Source organism: Globicephala melas, chromosome 9, assembly GCF_963455315.2.
Source record: "Globicephala melas chromosome 9, mGloMel1.2, whole genome shotgun sequence".
NCBI classification, from domain to species: Eukaryota; Metazoa; Chordata; class Mammalia; order Artiodactyla; family Delphinidae; genus Globicephala; species Globicephala melas.
Genome location: NC_083322.1, coordinates 10,778,813 through 10,799,354, shown reverse-complemented (window position 1 = coordinate 10,799,354; position 20,542 = coordinate 10,778,813). Strand labels below are relative to the sequence as shown.

The window sequence follows — 20,542 nt, the reverse complement described above, 5'->3', positions numbered from 1 at the left end:
TCCTGGGAAGAGAGGTGTAGATAGTGACCTGTGCTTGCACACAGGATTCTTGGTGGCTGCAGCAGCAGTGTTAGTGTTTCATGCCCATCCCTGGTATCTGCACTGACAGCCACGGCTCACACCCATCTCTGGAGCTCGTTTAGGCGGTGCTCTGAATTCCCTCTCCTTGTGCACCCTGAAACAATGGTCTCTTGCCTCTTCGGCAGTTCCAGACTTTTTCCCAGACTCCTTCCTGGCTAGCTGTAGAGCACTGGCCCCCTTCAGGCTGTGTTCATGCAGCCAGTCCTCTCCCTGGGGTCTGACGTCCAAAGCTGGAGCCTCAGCTCCCAGCCCCCATCTGCCCCAGTGGGTAAGCAAACAAGCCTCTCGGGCTGGTGAATGCTGGTTGGCTCCAATCCTCTGTGCAAGAATCTCTCTGCTTTGCCCTCTGTACCCCTGTTGCTGTGCTCTCCTCCGTGGCTCCGAAGCTTCCCCCTCCGCCACTTGCAGTCTCTGCCCGCGAAGGGGCTTCCTAGTGTGTGGAAACTTTCCCCCTTCACAGCTCCCTCCTAGAGGTGCAGGTCCCATTCCTATTCTTTTCTCTCTGTTTTTCCTTTTTTCTTTTGCACTACCAAGGTACGTGGGGAGTTTTTTGCCTTTTGGGAAGCCTGAGGTCCTCTGCCAGCGTTCAGTAGGTGTTCTGTAGGAGTTGTTCCACATATAGACGCATTTCTGATGTATTTGTGGGGAGGAAGGCGATCTCTGTGTCTTACTGCTCTGCCATCTTGAAGGTCCTCCCCCAGCTTTGTTCCTAAGATTGCTTTGGCAATTCAAGGTCTTTTGTGGTTCCATACAAATTTTATGATCGTTTGTTCTATGTTTGTGAAGAATGCCACTGGGATTTTGATAGAAAATTCATTGCACTCCCTGAGTAGTATGAACATTTTAACAATATTCTTCCAATCCATGAGTGTGGAATATCTTTTGATTTATTTTAGTCTTCAATTTCTTTTAACAATGTCTTATAGTCTTCAGTGTAGAGATCTTTCACCTCCTTGGTTAAATTTATTTCTAGGTATTTAATGTTTTATGAAACTGTAAATGCGATTTTCTTAGTTCCTCGTTCTGATAATTCATTATTAGTACATGGAAGCAGAACAAATTTTTTATATTGGTTTTTGTATCCTACAACTTTACTGAATTCATTTATTAGTTCTAACACTTTTTTGGTGAAGTCTTAGGGTTTTCTCCACGTAATAATCATGTCATCTGCAAATAGTAACAGTTTTACTTTTTCCTTTCCAACTTGGATGCCTTTTTTTTCTTGCTTAATAAATTGTTCTGGCTAGGACTTCCAACACTATGTTGAATAAAAGTGCTGAGAGTGAGCCATTTTATATTAATTTAATCCAATATACCTAAAATATTATCATTTTAACATGTCTTATCGAGATGTTTCACTTTTTCATACTAAGTCTTTGAAATCTGGTATGTATATATACTTGCAGCATATCTTAATTTGGACAAGTCAGTCACATTTTAAGTGTTGAAGAGCAATAAGTAGCTAATGGTTACTGTATTGATTAGACAGTACAGATTCTAGGTTACTGAGGTGGGAACTATATTTAAGATTCAATTATCTGTTTCTCCAGAGGAACATTATTTAATTATACAGATACTGATTTTCATTTCACCTGCAGATATGGAGTGATAGAGTCTCATGTTATAAAGGTACTATTACCTTTAAAGTAAGCATATCAAATCCATTTGAAATGATTTCCCCTTATTGTAGGAATGGATCAAGAAAGAAACACTCAGATACTTAACATGTGCTCAGCAGTGAGAGAGACTGAGTCCTCTGCCCTTCAAGTTGAAAGTTTAAAAATATGTAGCAAAACTGTAGAAAAAAACCCTGAAACTGCAAAATTTAAACAAACCTAACATAAAATTACGAATAGGGTATATATTATCAATACATCCTGTAATGAATATAATGACTGCTTCCTGGACATGTAGCAGATAGTTCTTTAATTGTACTCCTTACCCCAAATCGTCACCTCTCCTTCCCACTCCTCTAAATGTCTTGTCTGATCATGTCTCTCTCATGTGAAAGAATTACTCATGGACTCCAGTTGCCTATAACCTCCCTGCCCCCCACCCTAAACATCATGGCCTGACATTAAGGCCCTTCATCATCTAGTTCCTCCCCTATAACCTACTTGCCAGCCACCCCATGCTACTTGCTATTCCCTTAATAAACCTAAATGTAAGACCAGATACTACAAAACTCCTAGAGGAAAACATAGGCAGAACACTCTTGACAGAAATCACAGCAATATCTTTTTGGATACACCTCCTAGAATAATGAAAATAAAAACAAAAATAAACAATTTTACTTATGGGACCTAATTAAACTTAAAAGCTTTTGCACAGCAAAGGAAACCGTAAACAGGACGAAAAGACAACCCACAGAATGGCAGAAAATATTTGCAAACGAAGTGACTGACAAGGGGTTAATCTCCAAAATATAGAAACAGCTCACACAGCTCAATATCAAAAGAAACAACCAACCCAATCAAAAAATGGGCAGAAGATCTAAATAGACATTTCTCCAAAGAAGACATACAGATAGCCAAAAAGCACATGAAAAGATGCTCCACAACGCTAATTATTAGAGAAATGCAAATCAAAATTATAATGAGGCATCACCTTACACCAGTCAGAACGGCCATCATCAAAAAGTCTACAAACAATAAATGCTGGAGAGGATGTGGAGAAAAGGGAACCCTCCTACACTGTTACCACTATGGAGAACAGTAAGGAGTTCCTTAAAAAACGAAAAACAGAACTACAATATGATCCAGCAATCCCACTCCTGGGCATATATCTGGAGGTAACCATAATTTGAAAAGATACATGCACCCTAATGTTCATAGCAGCACTATTTACAATAGCCAAGACATGGAAGCAACCTAAATGTCCATCGACAGAGGAATGGATAAAAAAGATGTGGTACATAAATACAATGGAGTATTACTCAGCCATAAAAAAGAACAAAATAATGTCATTTGCAGGGACACGGATGGACCTAGAGATTATCATACTAAGTGAAGTCAAACAAAGACAGATATCATATGACATCACTTATACACAGAATCTAAAAAGATGATACAGATGAACTTATCTACAAAACAGGAACAGACTCACAGACTCTGAAAACAAACTTATGGTTACCAAAGGGAAAGGTTGGGGGAGGGATAAATTAGGAGTTTGGGATTAACATATACACACTACTGTATATAAAATAGATAATCAACAAGGACCTACTATATAGCACAGGGAACTCGCCACAATACTCTGTAATAACCTATATGGGAAAAGAATCTGAAAAAGAATGGATATATGTATAACTGAATCACTTTGCTGTACACCTGAAACTAATATAATATTGTAAATCAACTATATCCCAATGTAAAATTATCTGAAGAGACTATTAAAATACTTTTTTCAGCTAAAAAAAAAAAAAAGATCAGGAACTTCCTATCCCCGTGAAAAGTTTTGCTGTCTCCCCTCCTTTTGGAACTTACCCAGTCTTTTCTATGCTTGTTGTGTCCTTCAAGGCTAAAGTCAAATATCATCTTCTAGTCTGTGCGTCTCTCTTTGATTCTATATCCCACTATAGGCTGAATTAATAAGTCTTTTCCATTTATAAGTGGCTTGGTTGCTTCCTTAGAATATACTTTGTATTAAAAGTTGGCCATTTAGACGCCTCTTCTATGGCAGGCAAAGTACAGGGTGAGTCTGAAACACCTTGTTCCAGAAAACAAAAGAGTGCTCAGAAAAATTTAGGGCACTTTGAGATAGAGAAGAATACTGAGAGTGATGCAAATAACACATTCAGTAATAAATAGAATCCCCAAAGGCATGTGGAGAGAGGAAAATCTCTTCTTTACAGAAGACTGCCAACTACTAAAGGAATGAGCAACAGAATAAGAATATCAGCAAGGCACCATTTTGCAGCTTCCAGTGTAATAACTGGTTCAGGCAAGGAACGTCAGTGGATGCTAAAGCCACAGGGTCAGATGTTGGGGGCAGGGTATTTACAGTCTCCAACTAAACTCCACGTAGTACTTTCAATTAAAATAATATCATCTTAACCAAATGATCAAGCTTAGCATCACCAGTAAAAGGACAAACTGACATTATGTGCCTTCTGATATGATGAAGGGATGAATACAACATCATTCATTGTAATAATTTTTGCCAAAAAGGCTTAAGCTGAATATAATCATGGGGAAACTATCAGACCAATGCAGAATGTGAAGCGCTTGACAAGTTAGCAGGCCTGAGCTATTCAAAAGTGTCAGTGTCAAGGAAGACTGAAAAGAGATTTTCTGGATTAAAAGAGACTAAACAGACAACTAAAAACAATGCATGGTTTTTTTAGTAGATTTTTAAAAAGTTATAAAGAGCATTACAGGTAAAACTAAGGAATATGAATATAGACTGCATAACACTGTTCTATCAGTGTTATTGTTTTGGAATAGATAATAGCACTGTAGTTTTGTAGGAAAAATATCTTTTCTTTTAGGAGGTACAAACTGAAGAATTTCAGGGGTTAAATATCATGTATTCAGCATAGTCTCAACTGGTTCAGAAAGCTAAATACACACACAGAGAAAAGGAAATATAGAAGAATGTTAACAGCTAATAAATCTGGGTGAAAAGAGTATAGATTTTGCTGTATTATTAAAATTTTCTGTAGGTTTGAAATGTTTCAACATTAAAATTCAATATTAAAATTTGGACAAAAATTTGGGAAATAGGCTAAGAACTTGTGGACGGAAAGTGTTTTTGTCTTGTTCACCTTGATTCCCCCCAAACTGAAGTGATGCTGTTATCATGCGTAAAGTAGATAGCTAGTGGGAACATGCTATAAAGCACAGGAAGCTCAGCTCGGTGCGCTCTGTGACGACCTAAATGGGTAAGATGGGGGGAGGGGATGGAAGGGAGGTCTAAGTGGGAGAGGATATAGGTATACATATAGCTGATTCACGTCACTGTACAGCAGAAACTAACACAACACTGTAAAGCAATTATATGCCAATAAAAAAAAAAAAGGAAAGCAAGAAATGCTCACTGATTTGAAGTGCATTAAAATAAATCCTAATTGAAAAAAATGCATGCCAAATTTAGGAGAAGTCACCTAGCCAGTGATATCTGCATCACAGCTTCTTGGAAGAGCCTAAGAGAGATGCAGAGCGCTCAGCCTGGTATGTGGGAAAGAGTCCTTCCTTTGTCAACTTATTGAAGCTCACCAAGGATAACCTCTGCTTACACTTATTGATGCAGGGGGACCTGAAAATTAACCCAAATTATGTACCAGAACGTCTTAGTGCCAGGGAAAATGAGGAGAGGAGACTTATTCATTGTTATGCAGGCTCTGATAACAAGTCCTCAGCTTTGCTTTCTTTTAGGACATTATCTCTCAAAATCCTGATCTGCCAAAGACTCCTCCCAAGGTGAGCACTCACTCGTCACCTCTCTATCTTGACAACTAATCCTTTCTTGAACTCAAGTGTCTAAGGAAGGGCTCTTATAATTCTGTTTGAGAGTGGCTGCATTTATCTTCATCTCTCACAAGTCACACATTCTCCTTGCCCTTGGATCAGGGCCGGCAGTCATGAGAAGGCTTCTGATGTTCAATTATTCTTCCATCTTCACATTTCCTGTGCTATGACTCAGCCTGCTGTCCAAAAAACAATCAGACCAAGAAAACGCTGGTGCTTGGAGGAATCAAAGCTAATTTGGCCAGTTGGAAAACATCTCCCAGCATTAGCACTCTCAAATGATCAGGCTTCTCCAAAGCAAACAAAATTTGTTATTATTTTTCTTTGTTAGAAAGAAAATGTGTTATATCATCAGCACTAAATTCTACTCCCAGGTCCCATGTTGCAGTTAAAGAGTCCATCAGAGTTGTTTTTAGGGAAAATCCAAAAAAAACCAAAAACACAAAAAAACTTACTGGGTTTATGAAATAAAAAGGGCAGTCCAAATCCATAAAATGTGACCTATTTACATTCATTATTAGTGGCAAAATGAATGATCTGTGTAGAACTGGCCAAAAGTTTTCAGTGTGAAAAGTCTGTATCAGATTTAAATGTACATGCAAAGAGGGGGATGCTAATCTGTCCAAAGGCTGCTCTGAGTTGATTTACTTTGCTCTGTTTCCTTCACCTCCTGGGGCCCTGCCCTGCCACCTGTGGACACTGGCATGCCCCCAAAACATTCACACAAGTGGGAGAATGATGGCTATATATGGCAAAAACCATCCCAATCTGTTGCTGACTGGCTGTAGAACACTGGGCAAGTCATCTTGTGCCGCTGGCCTCAGCGCCAACCCTGAAAACAGGGTTGAATTTTCCACTATAATATGCTATGGCTTTTGCTGAAAGTTCCTTAGGTGACCTCAGCATCTATGTGCAAAGTGCCAATAATACCTGTCCACAGTTATCTCTAATGCAGCTGTTGTAAAGGTGAATGAGTTAATGTCTGTGAAGGGCTTTGACTTCTCCATGCAAGTACTGAAAATCTGTTGTATTATTATCATCATTTCATCTGCACGGAGGAAGCTTTAAAGTGGCATTTGCTTCTATCCTTCAAATGTCAACAGAGATTTATAAGTACATCAAACAAATGGAAATGGCGCAGAAAGTGAAGAAAGAAAATATGTGAGGTAGCAAAGTATAGTTACTTAACATCAATCTCAAACCTGCAGGTGATACCCACACAATCCATGTTCTTTTAGAATTTACCAGTCAAACCAGATAACCCCCAACAGACTGACAAGTAAAAAAAGCCATACAAACATTATGCTCAGAAAAAGGCGTAAACATATTGGGAGAACTGTTACAGGACGCTGCCCCTCTTCCTATGACTTGAGAAAGAGGGACGAGATTAGAAGATTGAAATGTGTTGGGTTGGAAAAAGACGGCGGCACCCCCAAAACTGCTTTGAAGGACATAACTCACTTGAATAAGATTTGATTAAACCAGTCTATGAGCCAGCCTATTTTATACCTCATGTATAAGCTGATCTGACATCTGTAACAACTAGGATATATGTTGTTATAATTGGTGAAGACATCTATTAACCTTATCAATAACCATATAGATTTCAACTAGCTATAGTATGTTATGCGTAGGATGTGGGTTAAAGCTGTCACCTTGGGTATAGATGGAAGTGGCGAAAGTGTGGAAATCATAAAGGCAAAGACACATTTTGGCTTGTGACATCAGAGAGGACAAGTTCCGAGGCATCCACGCAAATAAAGCCAGGCGGCTCTAAAAGGGGTTGAAGGCCTGGTAAGTCTGCTTTACAATCCACCGTTACTGCTCTGGGATGCCACGTCAGACAAAAATGCTTTCTGATTTAGTTAAAAGTAAGTTTCTTACAATGTTTTAATGCCAAGCTAATAGTGTATGTTACTTAAGTTTGATAAATATGATAGTCATTAAAAATGAAGGCTCTGCAGCAATATAGAAAAATTTCCTAACAGACATGTAAGAGAAAAAGTCGCATTTCAAACTATGTACATTGATCACAACTGGGAAAATATGTGCATGCATGTAAATTTAAATTTTCTTGTTACGTTTTTAAAAATAATAAATGGGGGAAAAAAAAAGAATGGCATGGATTTTCATATAACCCATGTGAAGAGGGAATGCCCCCTTAGGGGGACGAACAGAACCACTGTGGAGAAAAGTTTACAAATTCTGAACACAAGGTGCCTCTATTATGTTACAGTGAGGGTATTTTTGAAAATACCTATAGTATCACATATATTTACACATACCCTCACTCCGACACCCACACCAATATGTGAAAAAAACTATTTCCACCACCTAGGCAGATTAGAAACATCCCCGCATATACTGACAAATCTCAGGAATGAAGAGTCGCTGCTATTAGAAGTTGCTTCTCTATATATGGCTGGGGAAGGCCTAGTTAAATTAATCCAAGGACTCTGAGTCGCTGAGTTTACAAAAGCTCCTGAAGTTCTGAAAGATATGCCATGCAAATCCCTCCAAGATTCTGGCTCAACCTTTTTTTTTTTTATTGGAGTATAATTGCTTTACAATGGTGTGTTAGTTTCTGCTTTATAACAAAGTGAATCAGTTATACATATATCCCCATAACCCCTCCCTCTTGCGTCTCCCTCCCACCCTCCCTAGGTGATCACAAAGCACCGAGCTGATCTCCCTGTGCTATGCGGCTGCTTCCCACTAGCTATCTACCTTACGTTTGGTAGTGTATATATGTCCATGCCTCTCTCTCGCTTTGTCACAGCTTACCCTTCCCCTCTCCCCATATCCTCAAGTCCATTCTCTAGTAGGTCTGCGTCTTTATTCCTGTCTTACCCCTAGGTTCTTCATGACATTTTTTTTTCTTAAATTCCATATATATGTGTTAGCATACGGTATTTGTCTTTCTCTTTCTGACTTACTTCACTCTGTATGACAGACTCTAGGTCTATCCACCTCATTACAAATAGCTTTAGTCAGACCAACTGCTCCCCTGAGGGGACACCTTGCTGATGAAATACCCACTTCGCTCTCGAAGGCATCTTCCCTGCTGCCCGGGGCCTTGCATGGTAACCTGCTTTCCTCTTTGGCTCCACCACCTGCTCCCCTCTGGATTAGATGTCAACTCCAGTTTCTCCAGACCTCCCCTCCCACCCTGTCCCATGCTTTTACCTACCAGGGACATCAATACAACTGGACTTCTGACACATCTCAGCCTGAACCTCTGTGAGACTCTTGAAAATGAAATCCCAGTGGTCACAGTGGCTTTTCACTGCCTTGTTGAAAAATACTTACAAAACAGAAATAGCAGATGAGTGTTTACCATCAAAACAAAGTTCATTCAATTATGGGGCTATTTTTAGAACAGAATTTCATTTAGTGAAAGTCTGACCACTGTCTTTTAGGAAAACAGCATTTAACTCAAATGCTTTATTATTAACAGAAATGATTTGTTATAGCAAAGGTAATAAAACACTGTTTTAAGACTCTGTCCATAAATGTATAAATATATATGCTTGCTCCTAATATATTTCATCATGACCTATTTCCATTTTTAATTTCCCCTCACTGATATACAGTGATAATATTTCATATTAGAAACAGCGGGCATCTTACCATATCACTATTCTAATGAGTCTGAAAATATTAGCCATTCTTAAAAGCAAGCTACTTTAATCCACAATTAATATGTTCCCTCCTACTTTAGTTATAATAATCAATCCATTTTTCAATATTCATACCATGGATCCTTTCCTGCTGACAGCTTTTACTTTTCTCTTTTCTTGACAAACCTTCTCTGCATTAACTATTTGCATACAGAGTTGCATACTATATTATACCAAGCTCAAATATAAAACTTTCTATTTAGCATTTACTATATTACTGGAGTGGTGGCATGTACTTTCTACCTCACACATTAAATATGCAAATGTCTTTTTCTCCCCATCAGGTATATGACTTGCTCTAACTTCTTTTACCATAGAATTTCTAATCTGGAAGGGACCTTATCTATGATCTAGCTCAGTGCTTTGACAAAGATAAAAAATGGAGCTGCTCCTACTTTGACCAGTTAGGATACCAGGCTCAGAACTCTGTCCACTTGGCTTTACCCCGACTCCCAAACTAAGGTGGCCTTACAGAAACTGCTAGGAGTCAGAGCTTCAGAGAATGTAGTCCGAGAACCGCTGGTCTAATATCCAATCCCTTCAAGTCAAGACTGGGAAGCCAATTCAAGATACCTTGTTGACCTAAGGTACGCCCAGCACCAGAATCCAAGTCTACTGACTTCCAGCTCAGTGTGCTTTCTGCTTTCACACAGTCAAACTCTGGGACCAACACATTGATGGGCTCCCCAGGACCATTTTCAGACTGGCTGATCAAAGTTAAACGATTTTGAGCTACATAGTGAATATTTAAGTTGCCTGAAATGTAGCGACGTTACCTAAATGTCTCTAAAGCTCAGTCACAAAAGAGAAAGAAGTGATTCTTGTAGACTGACCAATGTTGTAGGTGTCAGGCCAGCAGCAAAACTGAGTCAGCAGTTTCTCACCCTTTATCTTCAAAGAAGCCACAGAGCACGGAAGCAGAGCATAAAGGGCTTAACCTAAGAACTTTTTACTGCATTTTCTTATTTAGATGATGCACTAATTCCTTCATAAAACACTGTCTATAGGAGTGTTTCTCTTATTGTCAGTGTTAGCCACTGTTAAATAAAGTAGTACTAACAGTCTAGACAAAGGAGAAAGGACTTGAGCCGACAGGCTTAGCTGCTCGGACATGGTTCAATACTGGGCTTTTTAGTAAAAACATTTTGCTACATCTATAGAAAACGCATTAGATAAAAATTAAAGTGAAATTCAGCGAATCTACATTCACTTTTAATATGGAAAGATTATTTCATGGTATAGAAGAAAGACTTAAATGACAGAGCCTTTATTTGTAATTCTAGGGAAATTGATCTCTATCATTAGAGAACATGAAAAAAAATCATTTGAAATGAATGGCTATATTTGCAACTTTCAGAATGAAAATTAATGTTTCAAAGTATCTGACATCAATTTTACCCAAATCAGATGATTATAACATTTTTATAAAAAAAAATTTGGAGGGAGGGGTGGAGAATGGCAAATTTTTTGTTACGTTGAAAAAAAAATCATTCCTTAAAAACTGAGATATACAGTTCTTACAAGCTAAAGTTACATCAAAGCTGCAGGTTAAGAAGTGATACTTATTTGGCATGATACGGGCAGATTTACAGCTTTCTAATCTATTTGGTAAAAACAGTCATTACTAAAATTGAACTTATTTTTAAAAACTCTTAAATCACAAGTATATACATACAGAAGTAGCTTGAGAATGTCTTTTCTGTATTAGCGATTAAGAAGTAAACAATCCCATACGGTCCCCGCAAGCATCTAGGCTGACAGAGTGAAGATCCATGGCTTTCCCCGTTCCTCCGACGACACGTGGCATCTAGTCGGTGAGAGGGTTCACGGGGAGGCACCTCTGCTTCTGGCCCTCATTGTGCCTTGCTGGTGAGCAGGGTCTAAGCTACACATTTTGGTCCCATCAGGAGTGGATGAAGCATGCCAAACCACCCTCTTGATGGTTACAACTGTGACTTCTCACTTTTCTACTCTTAATCAAAGACATTTTTTCAAGAAACAATCTGGGGCAGTTAATATCTCTTTCCATATTCTTCATCTCAGTCATCTGGAAAAAAATGTATTTGATCTGGGCTCCTTTGGATCTCACTCATGAATGCTCACTACAATGCCTGTGATGTCCTCTGATCACTGGCAGATCCCTTGCTGCACAGATGACGGACACAGTTGTGATGTCTCTCTTCTCTACACTTAGTAGTAGAGCTTTGCCAGGGAGTGACTACAGATGGGCTTCTCCTTGGGCACTTGCAGCCACCTGATGGATCTGGAATAACATCTGTCTCTGATCCTGGCCTTGGGGCGGGTTCACTTCTGAGCAGTGGCCAGGAAGCCTCCTGTGTCAGTTACATTCTACTAGTGCTACAGTGTCCCCTTTTCTATGTACTGATGGACATGGCAGTGATTGATGTCTGTTTCCTCTCTTCAGAATCAAAGGGGCATTTCCTACAGTATGCACTGCAGGACTGTGGGTTGGGGCCAAGTCATGGTGGGCATGAATCTGATAAAATCTCTCTATTCTGGCCCTTATTCCATAGAAGTCTTATCCTTCCAAATAAGCCCAGAGATACAAACAACCTATCTCGGTCCCCGTTTCCCTGTCAAGGGATGAAGAAGCCATCTTGGCAGATTGGTTTTCCTTCTAAACATCTTGGGCCGAGGGATGAGCATCCTCTAGATCTGGGCGTGACTGCAGGCACCTGGACACACATCTGCCTCTGACGGGCACCCTGGTGAACTCCTTCCAGGCGCTCTCTAGGCATTTTGCCTGAGACAGTGATTGATCTCTTCTTGATTCAGGATTTCAATGTGCTTCAACATTCTAAATAAATGCTACTTTCTTGACTACAACTGCTATTTGGTAGTTCTTTTTCTCCCTACGCTGCCCTAATATTTAAAATTTTTAAATCAAAAAGGAATAGATTTTTAAAAATTTTTCCACAAATACCAAGTGCTTTTTTAAACAGTAGTTAGTCCTATATGGCTCTTATAATGTGCAGTGCAAGAATGGTGGTGTGTTTTAGCATTAACGTAGCTTATGTAAATGATTTTATACATCATGGAAAAAAGCCTGTAAAATCAAAGTAAAAAGTTATCTTTAAAATAAAAGGCTCACATATTAATCATATTGAACTTTAAGTTCATGACCCTCAAATGCAGAGGTTTAATGCACCATGAAATTAATATACTGGTACAATTATATACTGGTATAATATAATGTCTGCAGGCAAAGACATTAAATTTTTAACAGTGCAATTGACTGCATGTAGTTCAACCTTCAAACATGACGCTTGTGAAAAATTGCAAAAGACATGCTCCTGGTATGTGATATATGTTACTGGTTTCTGAAATGCTAAGATAAAAGATCTACTTCCTGTTTTGATTTAGCCAAAACCCAGTGTGCGAAAGGATTTACACAGCCTCAAAAACAGTTAAGAGGCCATTGTAGGAAATACAAAAATAGCAGACCATCTTCTGGTCTAAGTTTCTCCCATATGGCTAATTCATGACATTTGGAGTTAAAGAGATAATTACAATGGGAAAGAAAAAAAAATGCACCTTAAAGGCCTTTTTATAAAAAAGAGTATAGTAAATTTCTATTGGGTTGACTTGCTATTTTAGGATACCTGAAATCTCTCTCTGTCTCTTTGTGTACCCATGATTTTTTTTTTGCGGTACGCGGGCCTCTCACTGTTGTGGCCTCTCCTGTTGCGGAGCACAGCCTCCAGACACGCAGGCTCAGCGGCCATGGCTCACGGGCCCAGCCGCTCCGCGGCATGTGGGATCTTCCCGGACCGGGGCACGAACCCGTGTCCCCTGCATCGGCAGGCGGACTCTCAACCACTGTGCCACCAGGGAAGCCCTGCATGACTTTTTTTTAACATTTAAAAAAAAATATGAAAAAGGGCAGTTACTGTAATCTACAAAGACATTCATATGCTTTATAAGACTAATTCTTAGGGGTAGGGTGGGGAGTTGTATGTATAGTTTGAAAAAAATATTCTTAAAATTGCAGTGTGTTATTTATTTATTTTTTTTAATTCCTTTGGTTTTTTTGGGCACACAGTGTGGTATGTGGAATCTTAGTTTCCCAACCAGGGATTGAACCCATGCCTCCTGCAATGGAAGCCTGGAGTCTTAACCACTGGACCACAAGGGAAGTCCCCTTAATCTCTTTTTAAGTGCAAAATTTATTGTGAAAATTCAGACATTAAGGGTGATATTTTAATGTTTATTAAAATGAGTCATGAATTTTAAAAAGGTAAGAAACACCGGAATAAGCAGGCATTCAATAAGAATGTTGAAAGGGGCTACCCCAATCCACGATTTGTTGTGGTAACGGACTTACTGTGTTCTATAGTTGAAGACTCTGACATTATAACACATCCTGACAGGGGTCCTAGCTGGAAAAAAGGGTTCAGTATATGTGCAAATGGAGAGCCTTGGTGCTATGAAAAAAGAACTTGATGAAAATGAGGTGAGGAAAGCTATAATTATGCTTAAGCACTGTTCTCAATTTGTAGAAGATAGTCTGCCCGTTCAACAAACTCCAGTAAAAACAAGGAATCCCTAACTGTTTACATTATACAAAAGTACTAATATTAAAAATATTATTTCTAAAGTTCACTCACTACTCAGAATCATGTAAGCCCGGGAGAGACCAGGTTTGTTTTGCTCTCCATCGTACTGTACACTTAGCAGAGTACTGGGTCTAGAGTGGACTTCCTATAAATATTTATTGAATGAATAAATGAATATCTGAATAAAACAACCAACATAAAGACTAAGAATGACTTTGGTACCCATGACAATAAGTATCTGACCTGGAACTGGGTGTCTGCTCTACCAACATCCACCCAGGCTGTGGCTCTAGGTGTCAGGCAATTCATCCAGAAAGCCAAGACACGGACCGCCCCGCACTACGCTTTGATGTTGATTCTCCCTGAGCTCTCCAATCAAGGATCTTTACTGACTTCTTTTCCTAGAACTCAGAATTTCCTTACATGGTTATTACAGTGGAAGCATACTAACCCCAGATGTTCCAGAACTTATTTAATATTGCTTCCAGGTCACCTGACAGGTGAGTCCAGAAGCACCAGGGGGAAAGAAGAACTTGCCTCAGTGGCCAGAACGCTGTTCCCATTTTTTCCCTTTTCATCCTTTGAGATCATTAGCAACTTCAGATTACCTTTGATCCATAAAATACCACACATCCATGGACAGAACTTTGAGAAATGTTGTGTTTCTGATAAACTAAGTGTTCTGTTAAGCTTTTCACTTCAGCACAACATTTATGTAGAAGTCATGACTCTTCCTGGCTGGTATCAAGGTGTTTCCTTCATTAGATGCAAAAAGCACTTTCTCTATGGCTCAGTGGTTTTACTACTGGAGGGAAACGTCCCATTACATTTTTCCGTCAGGCAGTAAGGAGAAGAGAGATTCATTATGTGAAGAGAGGCAAGGTAAAGGTTTACTATATAATCAGTCAATGGTAATACGCCCTTGTTTCTCTAATCAGGGAAACTGCTCCCTGCGTACCTTATGGGAACAAGGGAATTTCCGGAATAGTAACAATAACCCTAAAAGTATGAGTGTTCTGATATAACATTAATCATAACATTTATCATGCCTTATGGTTATACAGTTATAAGTTTAAGCTCTCCTTAAACTCTCTTAAGCCTGAATAGCCAGTATGAATAACAGATATTCACAATAGGTTTATTATGGTTTTATACAGCTCTGTGGAGTAATTCATGGAAGGTTTGGGTTAACATCCTGTGTTATTTGAACTCTCTGATTCTAGATTTGAAAGACAAATGTGCAACATTCTTGATGAGGGGCAGTTCTTAGATCAATGAAAATGAGGGCAATGGATTGGAAATCAAGTCCCGGGTAGCTAGACAGCCCTCACCCTGCCTGGGATCCCAGTTCCAGTCTTGCTAGGTGATGTGTGTATGTTCTGAGACATCTGGCCTGCTGCTCCACTTCCACAGCTTGGGGTTACCTTATGCAAGGTGCAAAACAATGAAGCAATTTTAAAAAAAACTTCTCCTTTACAGTGCAGCTTGAATTTCCATTTTAGTTCCTGAAATGTATTCCTACAAATGTCCTTATGCCCATTCCATCATTGACTATTTCCTGGGTCTCTTCTGTCTCCCGAGTTCTATATTCTCTTAGCTGAAGGAATAATAGATTCTAAGCAAAAGGCCATTTTAAGTTTCATAATGATAGACTGGTGAGAGACTGAATATACAGACAGACAATGGCCAGACCACATGTAAAACAGAATCTCTGACGCACAACCTGCAGAAACCTGCCCAGGAAACTAAACTCTTATATACAATAGCCAGCCCAGGAAGCCAGCCTGCTATGAGGCAGCCTTGTAGGAAGTCAGACGGCTATATCTATTAACAATCCAGGAAGCCAAACAGTAACTTCATAACAATTGACCCTAAGTGGCTGGGACTTGACTAATAACTGACAGATTCCCTAATTTTTGCCCCTGTTTCCTACTTTAAGACCAGCCAAAGAAATCCAAATGTTGGAGGACAGAGGGAATGAAAAACACCTAGCAAACTGAGAAGGTATCTTGAACCAAAACATGAGGCAGGCAGCTCCATGTAACTGATGGATCAGTTTACTATAAGGTGACTTACAGGGTGGGATCAGGCAGACGACAATCCAGAAGCACTCAAAGCTGCACTCTCACCACCAAGGGGCCACTGGGACAGTTTTATAGTTAACCTAGGGGATGGCGGTATGATCTTGGAAAGAGGAAGTGCATTTCTAAGTCAAGATTTATGAATGGGTCACTAGTTTTGTGGGCGCCAGGAATAAGTCAGCGAAGGTCTTCATCATTGTTGGGAGGCTAACAGAGCATAGAGGCCACCTGGACTTAATCATCATTAAACAATATCTATTAACTACAGGGACTTCCCTCATGGTCCAGTGGGTAAGACTCCGCGCTCCCGATGCAGGGGGCCTGGGTTTGATCCCTGGTTGAGGAACTAGATCCTGCATACCGCAATGAAGAAGCCCGCGTGCCGCAACTAAAAAAGATCCCGTGTGCCACAACTAAGACCTGGCATAGCCTGAATAAATAAATAAATATTAAAAAAAAAAGTTGGTAGCAACATATTCAATAAATGTTAAAAAAAACCCCAATACCTATTAACTACAAAGCCCTTGACAAACAGAGACATGATTTACTGTGAAGTACGGTCTTAGGGAGGGTCAGTGGAAGGACAGGAGGAACTCTCTGGGCCCAAGATGGCATCAGTTATGCTAACAGTCATACACTAAATATCCTCTAACCAATTACATAGGAGGATCCACTGCTAGTTAGCCTGCCTACAGCTTCTCCAGACCAACAGACTCCAATCAGCGTAACCTCAGGTCTTCCACTTTGCACTATAAAGTTTTCCTACTCCCCGGCCTGTGACTTACAGTCGCTCTGTAAGTGACTATAGTCTTTCTTGTTCTCATTTGGTTGGCATTCATTTGTTTCCAGAATGAGACTAAAAATGGACACAGAGAAAGCACTCAGCTTCAACTAGGTCTTCTGCTGAAGCAATCTTTCTTTGTTTTCTTGGTCAATTACTTTGAAGTTCTTGATAGCTACTATTCAAAAACTTCCACATATCTAAAACCTCCTACACTTTTTCTTACCTTATACGTATCCACTCTGAGCATATGACTCTACCCCAACTTCTTGGGGAAAACAAGCCCAAGAAGTGCCTCGACATCTTCTCAGCATTCACTCCCAACAGCTATAGTTTCACCCACTCAATTCTCCCTTCCTCTGGTTACGATAGAAAAGGAAACATCTCTTCTTTCCGATGCTCTGGATCCTACTGTCTCCAGCTTACTCACAGCTTTGACCTACCGATTACTCAGTACTCCCCCCTGTTTCTTCAGACTCTTCCCATCTCTTTCTGTCTGTCTATGAGCACTGAGATGTATTCAAGGCTCTATCATTTTAAACTCTCTCATTCCCTCCCTGACTCCAAGCCCCTTTCAGCTCTCAATCTGACTCTCTTACCCACATTAGAGCACAGACATTAGGATTCCTTATCTACTCTTCAATTTCCATTCATTCCACACCCAGCTGCAATGGACGTTCCACCTCTGTTATTTCACTGAAACTGTACCAAGATCACCAATGACCTTTTTTCCAAAAACCATGTGTATTCTCAGTGCCTAGAATTGTGACTGACATGTGGAAGAAACTCCTCTTTCTTGATTTCTTAACTTTAAAAATAGTTCTACATAGTTGCACTGTGAATTGGCTACAGCTTTACCTGAATTAACTTATACAAATTCCCATTACGACCGGCTGAAGCAGGCAGTGTTACTATTATTCCTGCTTTGGAGTTAGGGCTCACAGAGGTTAAATCTCACATCTGATCTACCCCAGGATCCATCCTTGCCTCTTCCCTCTGAAATAACAACAGGAATCGACAGGAAAAAGACCCTGAAACACCCGGAATCCTGCTCATTTCCTGAATAAGAGCTCAATAGATGTTGAGTATTATTCTTTCTCTAGCACCTAAACCCATGCCATACACATGGAATATACTCCATAAATTCTGACTAACTGAATGTGCCCAGAGAGGTCAGAACAGTGATGCTTAAATAATTATTTTTGCTGAGAGCTGTGGCCCGTGGGGCCTTTAAAGGCAAGGAAGGCATTCTTCTTGGACCAGGAGGCCTCCAGAGGCCTTTACCTGGTCACACTGATCTTACCAAAGAATAGGAAAAAAAATGTTTTCATTTTTCCTTTCTCTACAATACGCACTTACTCATTTCTAAAAAGGCAAATTTATGAATGGTGTTATTTGGTAATCACAGTCATCTTTCTGAGAAAAGGATTTACCTTTATCTCATTATGGCAAATATTAGTTTGTAGGTGTGAATTGAAGGAGAGAGAAGTTTTTTTCCCTTTTATGTACATGTATAAATACTGAAATTCATAAGACTTAACTTTGAAAATACGCTACTATAGGAAGATTAAGTGTAATTAGAGTTGAACAAAACAGAAGTGGAAATGAGAGTATCGATTTACTGATTTACCATCTTGCCTTCCCTCCCACTGGAATGAATTTACAGTGGAGAGAAAAGATAAAGACAGCGGGAGGAACAAGGGGGATGTTAACACAAATTATAAGGAAAGGCACTCCCCTCAAATTTGAGGAACTGAGCCAAGGGAGAAAATTAGAGTGGGAAACTGTATTGATACTGCACCGTAACGGTACTCACATAACTGTCTGAGCTCCTCAAAAATCTCTACTCAAATAAAAGCATTAGTGTTTACTTGCCTTTCTGCCTAAATATTGTTAAATGCTTAGGAAAAGTCCCCAGAAGATAGTTACCAGTTTGCCAAGAGGTCCCAGGAGGAACTGCTTGCCAACTGTGAGATGTTTTTTCCTTAGTTTAAGAGCAAGGAGATATGACAGGATCCATGCTGTTATAGACACTGTGCAACTTTTAATGATGCTGCCCTTACGGAAAGAAAATTATACCAAGAAAAAGAAAAGGAGACAGGAGGAAACAAACAGTTCACTAGCTGGTGACATTAAACAAAGGATGGCCTTCTGGCTCAAAATGCAATACAGGTAAAAAATTGGGAAGAAATGTATAAATTATTTAGAGAAGAGGAGTTAAATGTGGAAGGGAAAGGGGAAAACATCACGAGATAAACTGCCCAAAGCAGGAAACGTGGCTGGATGTGATATCTTTTGGAGCCATACTGAGGTCCTGAGGTTATTCTGAAATTGTCAGGAAAGCTAGCTAGGAGCACGCCTGATGGCTTACATGCTGTATACGAATAGCAAACAAACAAACAAAACCCATCCCAAACAAAAGGATTCTACATTTTATCATAACAGACTAAATATTACTACTTTATAATCATAACTGAGGATGGACTCACCACTGGAAAATATAAATGGAAGGGTTTCCTTTATTCGAGCAAATACTTTAAAAGATGGGGACATAGAAAAGCTATTTCAGAAAAGATATGAAAGATCATAAAATCAAAAAGTGCTAAATTCAGTAACAAAAAGGGGCTTCAAAGCTATATTTGGAGCAAAGGAAAAAAGGAGTTGATCTCTGCTTTGAGAAGATGATGTAGCATCAATGACTCAGCTTTTCTTGGGCTTTCATATTCTCCATCAGGGAAGACAGTCTTGTGTGTTGTACAAAGGAAACTGAGCTCAGGGCATGGGATGATGTTAAGGTTCCGTTTGCTGGACTCAGATCGTTGAAAAGGATCGTTCAATCACGCTTGAGTAATGGCTTACTTTTCAGAGACTATCCTTTTAACTTTTGCATATTGTCAAGAATGACATGGTGAAACATGGGCTAAAGGATTATACAGACAGATGAATTGAGAGATGGTAAGTACCTTCCCCAAAGAGGACTGATGAGCGGCTCTCTGGAAAGGCCTTCAATAATGCAAGATTCTGTCCCTGGAACTGTCCCCATTCAAGTTTCTATCATCCTCTTGGAATAAAATCTGTAAGGTTAAACTGATCGGTGGGTGACAGAATACCGGGAGAGATAAACTAAGGAAAGAAACAAGATTCACAACGATCCTGAAAAGTTAAAGTTATGAACCAAAAGCAATGGGAGAACTATGTATTTTAAAAGGGTAAATTTTACAGTATGCGAATTAAGTCTTACAAAAGCTGTTATGTAAACAAATGAACAAAGGAAAGCAACTGCAGGATATTTCACTAGAAAATGTAAAGCCTCATATTTGAGTTAAAAAATCATACGTTCTGGATAGGAAAAGCTTAATTGGTGATAGTCTTTTGGTTTGAACAGACTATGAGCTCAATTATTAGCCAACAGCATGGTCTACTGGAGTCTTAGCTTCCTGAGCACCAGACTTACCCTTAAATCCTCAGCACCTAACGTAATGTGTGCACAGAGTAGACGCATAGTAAATACTTGTTAAATAAATATGCTGCTTAAAAACAACACAACAACAACAAAAAGAGCCAAAAACCTAAGGCAACTTTAAGTTACAAAAGCTTAAATGTGGAGTTTCTTTTCTAATTAAGAAATCTAACATAGAAAAAAGACTGAAATAAACCCCAAAATGTTCACCATGGTTTTCTCAGGATTAGTAGATTATGGGGAAGTTGTGATGATCTTATTTCATATTTTTGTCTATTTTTCTTGTGTTCTGCTTTTGCAGAATGGGAAAAAAACATCCCTGCTGTCCATGCCCCCACCAGGGTTGTCTGAATGACACTGATGATTATGGTCTGAATGCTTGTGTTGCCCCGAAATCCATAAGTTGAGATCCTA

The 20,542-nt window shown here is 39.5% G+C and overlaps 1 protein-coding gene across 6 annotated transcripts in view; it reads right to left on the bottom strand.

The window, feature by feature from the left end:
• Positions 1 to 20,542, bottom strand: part of TPK1 (thiamin pyrophosphokinase 1) — a 361,659-nt gene that overhangs the window by 47,713 nt on the left and 293,404 nt on the right. For 4 of the 6 annotated variants that reach the window (XM_060304968.1, XM_060304970.1, XM_060304967.1 and 1 more), the window contains one exon: positions 8,740 to 8,853. The exons of the other annotated variants lie outside the window; for them this stretch is intronic. In XM_060304968.1, coding sequence (XP_060160951.1) covers positions 8,740 to 8,853 — 114 coding nt within the window. The remainder of the gene's footprint in view (positions 1 to 8,739; positions 8,854 to 20,542) is intronic. 6 annotated transcript variants of the gene reach the window in all.